Raw genomic sequence first — 12,816 nt, 5'->3', positions numbered from 1 at the left:
GGGGACACAGAGTAAGTCTTTCTTAGTGTTCTGCCCTCAACAAAATGGTCCTTGCTCTGTGGGTGTGTTTTTTACTTGCTGCTAGGTGGTTTAATTTTAACCTGCTGTACAGCATCTGGGCTTCAAGATAAAATAGTTCTTTATTGTTTGTCTTTGTTCCTGATATGCAGACTGAAAACTTGAGCTGATTACTGAAGCACCGTTTCATAACATTTGTCTTTGGGCAAAGACTTTCCTTCAAACTCTGTTTTATCTGAGATAACAGTTGCTAATTTCTGGTTACCAAGACTGGCTTTACTGGTGCATAAAGAACTCCACAGTGCCAGGAGGGCGTAGGTAGAGTTACTCCAAAGGCTACAGAGATAACTGAGTTCATGTTGATACCATAGTGTGTAAATAAAGTCGTCCATCTCCTTATATTGAAGTTGTCTCTGTATGCCAGAGCACTGTGATTTGTAATTCACTCCTTAGAGCAATGCTTGCTGCTTGACTCCCCCACTTCCAGCTTATTTTTGTCCATGCATCAGACTGAAAGGAGAAAGGACAAATGACAAATGAACAAAGCTGGCAAAGATGTTGAAAACTGTAACAGCAACAAAAGCATTCTTCAGAAGTGCCTTATTTTCTTATTCTGATGTTCCCAGATGATCGTGGTGTTACTTCCAATTCTTGGCAGTATGATTAGTTGAGAAAGACTGTTGAAAATGAGATGAAAATTCACTAATGAAAACAGAAGCATGGTGTAAATGAGAAGCTAAGTGGGAGGGAGCTCACCTGGAAAGAGAAATCTCCAGTAAAGGCCTTGCATTTCAGAGTGGGAATTTTTCAGGTCAGCCTGATACACAAATCTCTCCTGCACTGGCCTTCCAGTACAGCACAGTGGATGTCTGAGTTCCTGTATATATCAAAAGGCACTGAGGGCCTGCTAAGGAGGTTTCACAGTTACTGTAAGATTGGAAATACTGTTTTGAAATAATTTAGTGTGGTATGGTGGGTTATGTGGGAGTTTCAGGGTGTGTGTACCACAGTGAATTCTGCTCTGGGTGTCTGTTTTTCTAAGCCACCTAATATTCAGCATAGAAGTACCAAAATACTAGCAATTCTCCCGTTGGTGTTTTTAAAAGAGAGCAGCAATATTGAGTACAGGGTCAGTTTTCATTGTAAAATGTGCCTTGTAAATTTCAGAGAAAGCTGCCAGCATCCTTTGAAAAGCACAGAGGGCTTGTTTTCTGGGAAGTGGAAGAGCTGTTGGTGCTTAGTGATGTCATTATGTTCCTTCTGCCTGCTGAATTGTTTCTTCAAAACTGCGAATTAACTTTCTCATTTTTTTATTTCTTTCATTCCACTTGGTTTGTATTCTTTTTAGAGAATAGTAATATAGTGTGGTGGTATTCTATTAAAAAAAGAACAAATCAGTGCCTTAGTAGTTTTTATCCAAAGCTGTAGTACAGCACTTGGTGGAGACTGATGCCAGTGCCTTCTGTGTGGTTCTGGATGGCAGCCTGGAGTTTCCCACTCTTGTACCCTTAATGCCTCTGTGATCTGTGAGTTGGAGAGAGTGCAAATCATGCAGTTAGATTTATACAAAAGTCTTCTTCTCTCTGTTTTGAGATAGGCTGGGGCAGAAGAGTTTTGTTCTCCACATGCAGAGTACATTTGTTAGGTTTAATTTGTGTTTGTTTCTTTGATAGGATTTTTCCAGTGAAAGATGTCCCTGCAGAGCCTGAAGCTCTCACAAACTGGCTGTATCAACGATTCATTGAAAAGGAGAACCTGTTGACACATTTCTATGAAACAGGTAGGATGTTAACCTAGCAAAGAGAACTGTGCTTTGCTAATGACTTTCCTTACAAGGATCTCTAAATGGTTTAAGAATGTGTAAGCATCCTTCACATGCGTACAGGAGATACAATTATTGCTATTATTACTGTTTTTTATGTGGCAAAAAGTATGATTAAAAAATGATCTAGGAAGGGTAAATTACCTGGGCAACACTACAAGTAGAGTAGCATTTGGGAGCTGTCAAAAAAGTAACACACAGTTGAGCTGTGAAACGTGCTGCTATGGGATTTCATGGCAGAGATCCATGACTGAAGTATGATTGGAAGGACCTGTGAGAATTACATGGAACACATTCTCTGGAGCTCTGATCTGCAGCCCTGTGCATCACAGTTGTTGGGATGTGTTCAGTGTCTCAGATCAGCTGAGTTTAGTATTCCTGGATAACTGTGTTAAATGAAGATGCCTCTTCTGTGAGATGATTTATTGCAAAGCCTGCTTTAATTTAGTTTTGAGTACCTAATTTATCAATCCAAGTGCTTAAAGAGATTAATAGAATTCTTTAACAACCCAGAGTTGTATTTCATTTTATGAAATGTTGCTGTCACTCAGCCACCATTGATGGCAGAGTTCAGACTCTGCTATATAAATCACATCCAAATGCATATACTGGACTTTATTAGACAAATAACTTTGTGAAAATCTTTTAAAATACAAGTGTAGCAAATAGATTGTAAAGAATTCTTGGGTATGTGACATTATTTTATGCTGTTGAAATAAGCCTTACCCAGAAAATCTAACTAGTCCAGAATTTCTGAGAGTATAATTAATATAATCAGATTTATTCATTAAAATGCACTTCCAAAATAGCATAATTGGTAATAATTTGCCAGTGCAATCAGTATGAATTAATAAAGACATGTTTTAAATGTAAATGCTGTGACATAGGACCTTATTAGGCATAAATTAGTGTAATTTAAAGTTACTGCCACTTATACTTTTTGAGAACTTGCTTGCATTGCTTTAGTTGGGCTACTGAAAAAGTGCTGCTACAGTTTTTAGAAACCCCTTGGAAAGGTCTGAGGTTGACTCTGAGGGGAGTCCCTGAGGCTGCTTAAGAGCCAGCTTTGTACTCACCTGGCACATGGTCACAAGAGGGTGTGCTTTTAGGACTTAGGGCTGTTTCTGTTATAAATAATCATTATTATTATTATCATTATTATATTATTTTACAATGCACACTGCTTAGGAACTTCTCTCTCTTAATAAAGCTTACTTCAAAAAGCTGGAGTTACATTTAATGCTCCATGAAACTTTAAAAGGTTGCATTGACAAAGCCAAGAATACATTTCTTGGCTTATTTTTATTTGGGAAGAGAAAGAAACAAAGCCCAGAGCACCTTTCTGCATTTTTCTGTATTCTTAAGTGTCAAGAACTTCAGTCATCTGGGAAAACCTGTAATATTAGACCTCTGGAAATCCAAACCAAAAGAAAAGTATGCCTAAAATTTGACATGAAGTTAATCCCAGAATTTTTTACAGGTGCATTTTACACATTTCATTTATAAAATTAGAATAATTTCAAGTTCATAGCTGTAGGTAACAGACTCCTGTTTTAGGCAGTTAGTGGAAAACTTGTATTGGCAAGTTCTTGATTTCTCTGAACTCTTCAGCAAGAAAACCTTGAAGCCCTCAGTGACACAAGTGAGATTGCATTTAGCAGGCCAAAAACACTTGGGGACCAGTTAAGGAAAAAGCCCCAACCATAAGCTAGGAGCAGTTGGAAAAGAGTGATGGTGTACTGAAGTCACTGTGCTCCTCATTCCCTGTGCTCAGAAGCCAGGTGGTGTGAGGTGATGAAAAAAGTAAGGAATGGCTTCCCTAATGCTATGGAAACGCTCTTTGTTGTGCCAGATCAGAAACCTCATCTGGAAATCCTGCATACAAATCCATTCTCCCTGTCAAGGAACACAGATTGAACTGGGAAGAGGGACAGATAATCAGAGCTGAGATTAAGGGAAGGTGGAGTAATTTCTGTGGAGGACAACTAAAAGTACTTGGCTTGTCTCAGCTGGGAAAGGGAAGGGTCAAAGCTGCCTTGGGAGGGAGAGGAGGAGACAGCTCTCTGTACCTACCAGGGAAAAAGAAAAGGTATTTAAAGCAGAGGTCAATGTTGGTACAGAAAAACAAATTGGCCATGGAGGAACAAATCTAGCCTAGAGTGGACAGATAAAAGCTTAGCTGTGAGTTACTGGGGGATTATGAGGTGGCATATCTGCCCAAGTGTGAAATACCTGTCAGGGAGAGGTGGATGGGGCTCATCAAGGATGTTTTTAGGCTTTTTCCTTGTTTACTTTTTTTTTTTTTAATTAAGAGCATTCATGCAGGAAGAAAAGCTTTGTCTCAAATGCTTGATTGCAGTTCCTCCAGTGATTGCAAATGTGAAGCACAGAGATAAGCTGCTGATGGTATCTAATTGCCCAAATTGTGTGGTTCTCAAGATTAAAAATTGACATTGCTGCATCTTTACTCTTTGAATCATTAATTTCATTTTCTTCTGAGAGAAGTTGAGACTCCATAATGCTGCAGCAAGTACATCATCTTCTCTGGTGTATTCAGAGTTTTGTATCCTCGTTCAGGATTAACAGCAGTAAAAGTGCTTTGTGTCATCAAGTCTTTGTGCATCTCAATACAATGTAACACAGATGATTTAATATGCTGATGTAAATATATGCAAATAGTTTGCTTACAGCCATAGAGCTCTCATGTATTCAGGCACATTTAATTAAGTGTTGCAAGTCAGAAAAAGTCAAAGTATGGAAAAACCAAATTTTATTGTCAGATGAATCTCTTCCAGTCTTTCCCATCTAAGCTAGGATTTCAGTAAAGAATTTCTGGCAAACTCCATGGCAAATGATAATGTTTCCTTTGTCAGTATGACTGAGTGTTCAAACAATATGTGGAAACTGTTCTTCAAAGAAGGGGTGTTATGTGTGTATTTACAGTTTCAAGAGGAACCTCAAGAACATATGTGTGTTGCTTCTTCACAGTATACAGTATCACCACCAAACAGCTGTAGAGTTTAATATGGTATCCATTCAATTTGATCATGGAGGTACTAATAAAACTTCAAAAATAACACAAAACTTAGTTGACAGTTGGATCTCTCTGCAAAGGTTGAGTACAGTGATAGCAGCTTCTAAGGAATGCTTTCAGGTTTACACTTAAAGTTTATAAAGAAATCAAAATTGCTCTCATTAATTAAGGAGTTGTGTTTTGGTTTGGGATTTTTTGTTTTCTCGAAGGCTTCTGGAGAATCTTTCATAAATTTGACAGCATTAGAGCATAGAGCAGTACTGAGTTAATTGTGTGCGGGCACCATTGCTGGGACAAGCAGTAAAGAAGCAATAAAGTGGTGCATTAAGGCTGTCATCCCTGTGCAAAGCATTGAATGTGTTTTCTTTTCTCTTGCAGGAGCTTTTCCACCACCCAAGGGTCAGACAAAAGCGATTTCTCGGGAGATGACCCTCAGTAACCTGTGGCTGGTTGCCATACAATCATTTGCATTTTTGTCAGGAGGGATGTGGTACTGCCTCTTTCAGTATTTGTACCATTGCCTATTTTAAAAGTGGAATGGGACCTTGAGGACACAATGGGAATCCAGGCTCTTGCAAATGAGTATCATGTTGTATGTGCAAATGTGAATATTCAAGAGTAAAGGAAAAATACTGGATGGACTTTTACCTCTCTTTGGGGGAATTTTAAACTCCACTAAAAGTGAAGATCAGTAACATAGTGACCTGATGATGTATTATTTTAAGAATTGTCTGTATTTTTAAAAATGTATACTCTCACCCACACTTAAGCAAATTCAGCATTTGGACAAAAGGTGCAATCGTACAACCACCGTAGAAGAATGTCTGTGACAAGAAAGCTTTGTCACCGCAAGTATTTCTTGGCATTGTAGTTAGAGCTCAGAAAATTCAGCAACTTGTCTCTTCAGTAGTGTGTACAGCATTGGTGTGGTAGAGATTCCTCATTTGCACAACGTGTACTTTATTGCAGCTCATTGTGCTGGAGTCAGAGATCCTCAACAGAGCTGGTGGAGGTGTCTTTGTGGCTACGCAGTCAGCAGTTGTTGTAGCAGACACATTGATCTGAACCCAACACCCAAATAAGATCTGGTGTCAGGTCTGTCCTCTGAGGCACTGGTCCTCAAACAAGCATTGCAGCATCACAGTGTGATTAAAAGCTGTCCACGTGGGATGAATCAGCCCATCCCTGCTGTGGTTTTGCCATCAGCTCTCCAAGTTCCATGTGCTACCAGTGTCTCGTGTTATAGGGAAACTTGGAAAATACAAAGTCTCTCAGTTAAATTCCCTTTTTGTTCAGAATGCAGCTAAACCCTCACCATCAGTTTTGAAAATGCACTTTCAAAGGTGAAAAGTCAGTGAAGGAAAGGCATAAAACTTAGGGAACAGAGGGAAGCTTTGTTTGTCACACGTTGGAAGGCAGAGCAATTCTAGCTGTTTCTGAAGGTCTGCTGGTGCTGCTGGTGATTTTTAGCCACCTTTGTATTTTGTATACTGCAGTCCAACCAAGGTGACCTTGGAGTGGTTTATAGAGGCCTTTTTCTCCCCGCTAGTTGCAACAGTGCTAAATATACTTGTGGGAGAGTTTAAATAATTAAATGCCAACCATCTTAATGTTTTGCTAAGGAGTAATAGAAGAAAAATTAGTTTCATAAAAAGAAAAAATAGGTATAATTGCTATCATAAATCTGTAGGAAGATACTACTGAAAAAATAAGTATGGTAAATATTCTGAATAACTACATGGAGGACAGTGTTAATTAGCTCACCACTAAATCTCACTGCTAAAATCTTACTGGAATAAGGATGGTTGAACTGAAGGGCAGATGGGAACAGAAGACACTTTCAGATGTGTAGTGCAGGATCCTTTTGAAAGGATGTCAGTGATGTACAGCCTTACTTCTGGCAGGTCTGGTTGGCATTGTGTTTATGTGATTATGCACAGATTTGCGAGAACGGTTCCTAAAATAAAACTAATCTCTCTAAATACAGGCAGGGTAGCCAGAACTTCAGATGTTGGCATACTGCCTTCTACAGAGTAATTTTGTTGAGAACAAAGTAAGCCCTCAGTAGTTTTGGCTCTGAGCTAGCAATATTGATTCCCCTTCTGTTTCCCTCTGCTGCTACATGAATCACAGGAGGTGGTGTGCAGAATACAAAACCTTGCCAGTGTTCCCTTTCGGGGGGGGGGGGCAAACAGCATACCAAAACACAAGGCAGTGCCAATTTCCCTGGCTTTGTGGAAAAATACTTTGTCAAATACGCCATCCCTGCCCCTCCCCATGCAGCAGTGGTTGCTCAGTGGGGATGGATGCAAAATTACACCACAGTAAGGTCCCCTGAAATGTGTGTTCCCTCCCTGACTCCACAGGCAGCTGGAGGCAAAGTACAGTGGTTGCTAATAGCTTCATGTTTGAGGCAAGATGCTGTTTATAAATGCCATCTCTGCACCTGAATTCTGGTGTAACCATTAAAAAGAGGTAGGTATGCCATGATAGGGAGAGAGTCCGTGGAGTATTTGTTGTTTCATGTTGTTCTTGCTGAAGTTCAGCTGATGGAATGAATGTATTTAATCTGCCGTGTGACAGGGCAGTGTTGGGGCAGCCCAGCACTGTTTTGTATAAGTGGTTATTTCTGCTGCCCATGGGACTGTCTCTTTCAACTCCAAAAGGCAGGTGGCAAGCTACTCACTTGCTGTCCTCCCCCACGTAGTTTGATCAGAATCAGAGCGATGCCCAGAGTACAGCTCATTTTATTTTGAGCTAGGACAGACTGGACTGATGCAAAAAGGGAAGTTTATATAAGCAGAATGCACAGCAGTTACTCACAACAGGAGGTTGTTCCTTATAGACCCTGTGAACTCCATGTAAGAGCATCTTGTTTTGTCAAATGCAGTATTTTTATTTTCCCAGTGGGTTGCAGTCAATAGCAAGTGTTCACGTGCTGCCTCAAGAAATTAGCACTGCGCAGTAATGTTTCAGACAAGCGTTTGATTGATCTGGTCCTGTTCATTTTCACTTTGTTCCTCTGTAGTTCTTACTCTTACAAGAAGCTTGTTTCCAAGCACTGGTTGTTGTTTCAGTAGGGTGTGGAAACAGCGTCATGTCCCAGGCTTCTCTCCTGCCTGCACTGGGAAATGTGAAGAGCACCTGACACCACAGCTCCGTACGGCCAAGTTGCTGTGGGTGACGCCAGAATGAAACTGTTGGAAAGCGACTCCAAAGGAGCCTCCCAGCATGATCCTGGATGCTGCTTCATGAAAGATAATGATCAGATAAAATAAATTTTGTCATGAAGGGAAGAATGTAAAATGGATACAATAGGTAGGAAATTCAGTGCTAAAAATACCATGCTGGTCCAGCTGTCTGGAGCTTAGCAGGCAAGTTTGTAAAACACAAATTTCTGTCTGCTGCAGTTCGGTTCTACCTTCTGGCAGTTGGCTGCAGTTGGATGTAATGGGTATTCTGCTGCACCATCCATGGGTTGCCTCCTCTGGAGAGTTCAAAATATGGTTTGACAGAAGCATGAATGAACCATATAGTTGATCACAAACTAATATCACTTTGAATTTATATTAAGGGAAAAATAATGGGAAAATGTGTAAAATTATCAAAAATGAAAAATTCACAGAAAAATTCCAAGTGAAAGCTGTTGCACGCAGAAATGAGGACAGAGCAATTTGAGTGCATTGCAAATAATAGGAATAAAGATGGTTCTCTGCCAAGGTTGCCCACAAAAATCTCCACATTTCTAAGTTGAATTGTTCATAAAGAAGTTAGAGTTGAAGTTGTGTCAGTCCTCACAGTTTAGCTTTGCTGCTCTGTGAATCCCATGATGTGAAGAGCACTTGTCCATCCACCCCAAGCAGTTTCTTCAGTGCCCTGGGGTGAGTGCGCCATCATTTCAGTCTCACTTGGGTTCCACGTGTGGTTCTGTTGAATCTTGCAACAGTGGTGTCTCTTTTTCTTCTTTTTTTTTCCTTTTTTTTTTTTTCTTTTTAAAAGTTGCTGTCACCAGATGTTGAGAAGTGAAATTTCAGTTTCCCTTGATTTCCTGGAAAATTAAAAGCTTCCCTCTCCCTGCTCCCCCAGCGTCACAAATGAGGTGCGTCTTCTTGCAGTAACAATAAAGCGATCACTGTGGTACTGTTCCTTGTTCACTTGGTTTGCAGATGATAGAACTTTTCTTTGTGTGACACTGCCATAAAGTGCTGTTAACTTTCTCACCTGTTTGTACAAGATAGATACCGATCACTGTGTGTGACAGGATTCAACTGCTCCGCTTTGCCTTGACATAAATTTTGGGACCAAAGGTACCTAAAAATGGGATTTCCAAACCACGAGCCCAGGGTTGGATGCATTCTCTTGACAGTCAGCTGAAGATTTTGTGGTGATCTGATACAATCCCACAAAATAATTATACATCTGGGATTCTGTATTTTTTGGAAATAATGGAGCCATATGAAATAAAGGGTTATTTTGCAAAATTGCATATTTGATAGTTTTTAACTTCTTTTAAAAAATACAAAGCAACAATGGGAAGAGCAAAATGGAAACCATACTCTGGTTTAAAATGTCTGCATACATTAGAAATACTTCTGAGCAGCTCTGCTTTTTCTGTAAGGGCTGTAGACTGCCTGGCTGTGATAGAAGTCATTATTGGAAGGATTCTATGCATTTTAAAGTTAGACCTTTTATTTTATCATGAAGTAATGAAGTAATTATTCACTGAAAAACTGTCCTATTAAAATGAGTTAGTTACTTAAAATTACTCCACCATGATGTTCATATTGTATGATGAACAGGAGTTTTTTTTATAGCAGTTATCTTCACCTCCAGTTTTCTCCTTCCTTTCTCTGTTACCTGCATTTTTGTTTCGTGTGATAAATTGGATGTGGAAGCCTGGAGTGACTGTCAGTGGTTTTGTGAAGGGCTGGTGATGTTTGGAATTATTTTGCTGAATTTATTTCATTGGGTAATTTTTTAATAAAATTTTCCAGCAGCCAAGATGTCTTTCAGAAATGTAGATAGATACCAGAAGCAGCATTTCTCTTTCTTTTTCCTGGGCTGAGTTTTTTTGGTTTTGTTTTGGTTTGTTGGGTTTTTTTGGCGGTTGTTTTGTTTTTGTTTTGTTGGGCTTTTTTGTTTTGTTTTTTGTTTCTGTTTGGTTTGGGGTTTCTTGGGTTTTTTTTGTTTTGCTGGGTTTTTTGGGGGTTTTTTTTGGGTTTTTGGTTTTTTGTTTTGTTTTTGGTTTTTTTGGGTTTTTGCTGTGGCAAAAATAGAGTTGATTTTTTTTCAAGACTATTTCATATGCTTCTGGTCCTACATAATTGAGAAAATTTTCTTTGATGGTTGTATTTATTGTGCTTATAACTAATGGATACACAACCTTTACTGTGCTTACCATAAACACAACAAATAGTAAATTAACTCTTGGTTCACTGTACAACTGCAGTGTTAATTTGTGATAGATAAGATTGTTTATTAGGAAGGACACAGAGACAAATGTTTCAGTGCCAGAAGTGGCAAGAGGAGGAGAGGGGAAGTAGGGGAGAGGGAGAGAGGGGACAGCAGCTTCTGCAGCCCTCACTCGCTGCAGCACCCGTTAGAAGCTGTGTCAGTGCTCAGCTGCAGAATTCCTCTGCAAGTCACTGTAGTAGCAATGAGTCTTCTTAAAGTTTCTGAGAGCGTGCCAAGAGCAGAACCTGAGCCCCCTTGACCCTGGTTTGCCTCCTAGAAGGACGTGACTGCAGCCTTGTTGGGAGAAAGGCTGTTGTCATTGTGAGATCCATAGTTTTAAAGAGGGATCTGGTTTAAGCAACTCCAGCTGGGCAGAGCAATGCCAGGTGGGACAGCCCCACCTGTTCTGCAGCCCTGCCACCTCTTGGTGGCGGTGGCTCTTGGCTCCTCTCACCTCTGGAGTTCACTGCTGGGGCCCAGTCCTGCAATGTCTAATGAAGGGAAAAGGAACTCCTTAGAGCATCGTGAGGCATCTCGCACAATTTCCCAAACAGCGCCATAGTTGTAGTGATGTCTACCTCTTTGTTTCCCATCTGGGTTTTGTCTTGTTTTTCTGTGTGGTGTTTTTCTGTGTGGGGTGGGGGGAATTGGGGAGTGGGAGGGAAAACTTGAAATCTGAATATTAAGACACTGGTGGGGTATCCAGTGCTTACCAGCCGTGTTGTCATATTGAAAAAGCCATTGTTTTTAATTCCTGCCTAGTATGAAATGTTTGTTTTTAAAAAATCCTTCCTGCTGGAAAGAAAAATGTATTTTTAAAAAGAAAAAACATCCCTCTTGGCTATAAGAATGTCAGCTGTATGAGTTGTGACCATATCATGACATGCTGATCAGATAATAAATTTTTATCTCTCAGGACTCTGTTGTCATTTTTGCTGTTCTTGTAACTGTCAGCTTTTCTGAAAGATGCTCTTCATTTTTAAAGACCACTAACTTCAGCAGAAACAGCAAATAAAAAAGGTGTGGGAATGTCATGAGTGCCTACTCTGGTTTACAAAAAAACCCAACATTTTTGTCTTGATTTAACCAAAAAAAAAAAAATCATCCTTTGAAAAATAATGAAAGGCTACAGGTAAAAAACCAGGCACCTGAGGTGGTCAGGTGTTACATGCTGCAGTTACTTTGATCTCAAAGGCAAAGAAAAGGTATCTCCTGGGGGAGAAAAAAGAGGTTTTCTGGTCAGTACCTTTCTATAGCTAGAATCTGTTAACTTAAATTTCCCATATGTCCTTGGGCTCTCTGTGGAATAAGGAAGGAGTCTGTTGGGTTGGTTGTCCTTTCTAATGTCAATCTGGTTTTGTACCAGGTTTTACTAAGACTTCTCCATGGGCTTGGAGAAGTGGTGCATCAGGAATTTCAGAGCAGCTAGTGCTGGGATCTGGTGCAGCTGAAAAAGGCTGCCAATATTTTTGCTTAAAAATAAATCATCAAGTTTGTTGCAAATGTGTAAGTATTAAAGGCTGCTAAGAACAGATAGGTACTGGATTAAAGGTGGCAAGGAGCTCATGGGATGGTGGCATGCAGATTTTTAAGTTTACCTTAGGAAACTGGAAGTTCCAAAAAAGTGTATATTGTGAAAGGGATCAATAAGATGAAACTGTGTCTATACAAAGAGTAAGTGATAAGGTAACCTCAGTAGAGCTCTTCTGTGTGTGGCTTTGGGAAAAAACAACATTGGTCTTGCTCAATAGAACTACAAGACTAAATCAGATGGCAAATGTGGCTCATTATTATATACCACAATAGAGTTGGTGTTTTATAATCTCACTTGAGAACCTGAAGGAGAAAAATGAAAAGGTCAATTTATACTGAATTACTTTTGAAGAGGAGATTTTTTTCATTTGCAGTTAGCTAGTATAATTCTGCAGATCTGTTCAATTGTGTACAATATTTTCATCAATTATATTAAATGAACCACTTTTTAGTACTGATTTGTTATTAATGAGGACCAGTTGCTGAATGGTCCGAGTCACTTAGTGCAGTGTATGGTGGATGCTGAGCAAAAGGAAGGTCATCTAGCCACTAGGAACAGATGTCTTCCAGGAAGAGAAATTAACCCAGAAAACACAAGAGTTGAGAAATTCTGGCAACTGAGGGCTGCATCTGGATTCCTGCTGTAAATACATAAAAGTAAAAAAAAGGGAAGATTTGACCCTTTGAGCAGATAGACCAAGTAGGAGCTGAGGGTGGTAGGATTTCCCTCTGCAACGTTAGTGAGACCGTATATTGGATATTGGCTCAAAGTGGCAAGGCAAGACAGAAAAGAAGAGCCTGTCAGTGTTTTCCCCTAAAGTGAATCTCTTGGGTTTCTACTACTCCTGTGCTTTTGGCAACACTGAAGATGCTTCTGATACTGTTCTTGTGTTCCCTTCTCTCTGCATTTCTCTTAGGCAGACACACTGGGTCTTCCTCATCAGCAAGGATTTTA

At 39.8% G+C, this 12,816-nt stretch overlaps 1 protein-coding gene across 2 annotated transcripts in view; it reads left to right on the top strand.

Moving 5' to 3' along the window:
- Positions 1 to 11,246, top strand: part of LPGAT1 (lysophosphatidylglycerol acyltransferase 1) — a 60,942-nt gene extending 49,696 nt beyond the window's left edge. For both annotated transcript variants that reach the window (XM_084203466.1, XM_084203467.1), the window contains exons 8-9: positions 1,692 to 1,798; positions 5,253 to 11,246. In XM_084203466.1, coding sequence (XP_084059592.1) covers positions 1,692 to 1,798; positions 5,253 to 5,404 — 259 coding nt within the window. In that variant the 3' untranslated portion in view covers positions 5,405 to 11,246. The remainder of the gene's footprint in view (positions 1 to 1,691; positions 1,799 to 5,252) is intronic.
- The last annotated feature ends 1,570 nt before the right edge of the window (positions 11,247 to 12,816 follow it).

The sequence above is a fragment of the Fringilla coelebs genome, assembly GCF_963513975.1.
Source record: "Fringilla coelebs genome assembly, chromosome: 3".
In the NCBI taxonomy this organism is placed as follows: Eukaryota; Metazoa; Chordata; class Aves; order Passeriformes; family Fringillidae; genus Fringilla; species Fringilla coelebs.
This window is presented reverse-complemented; position numbering and strand designations above follow the sequence as displayed.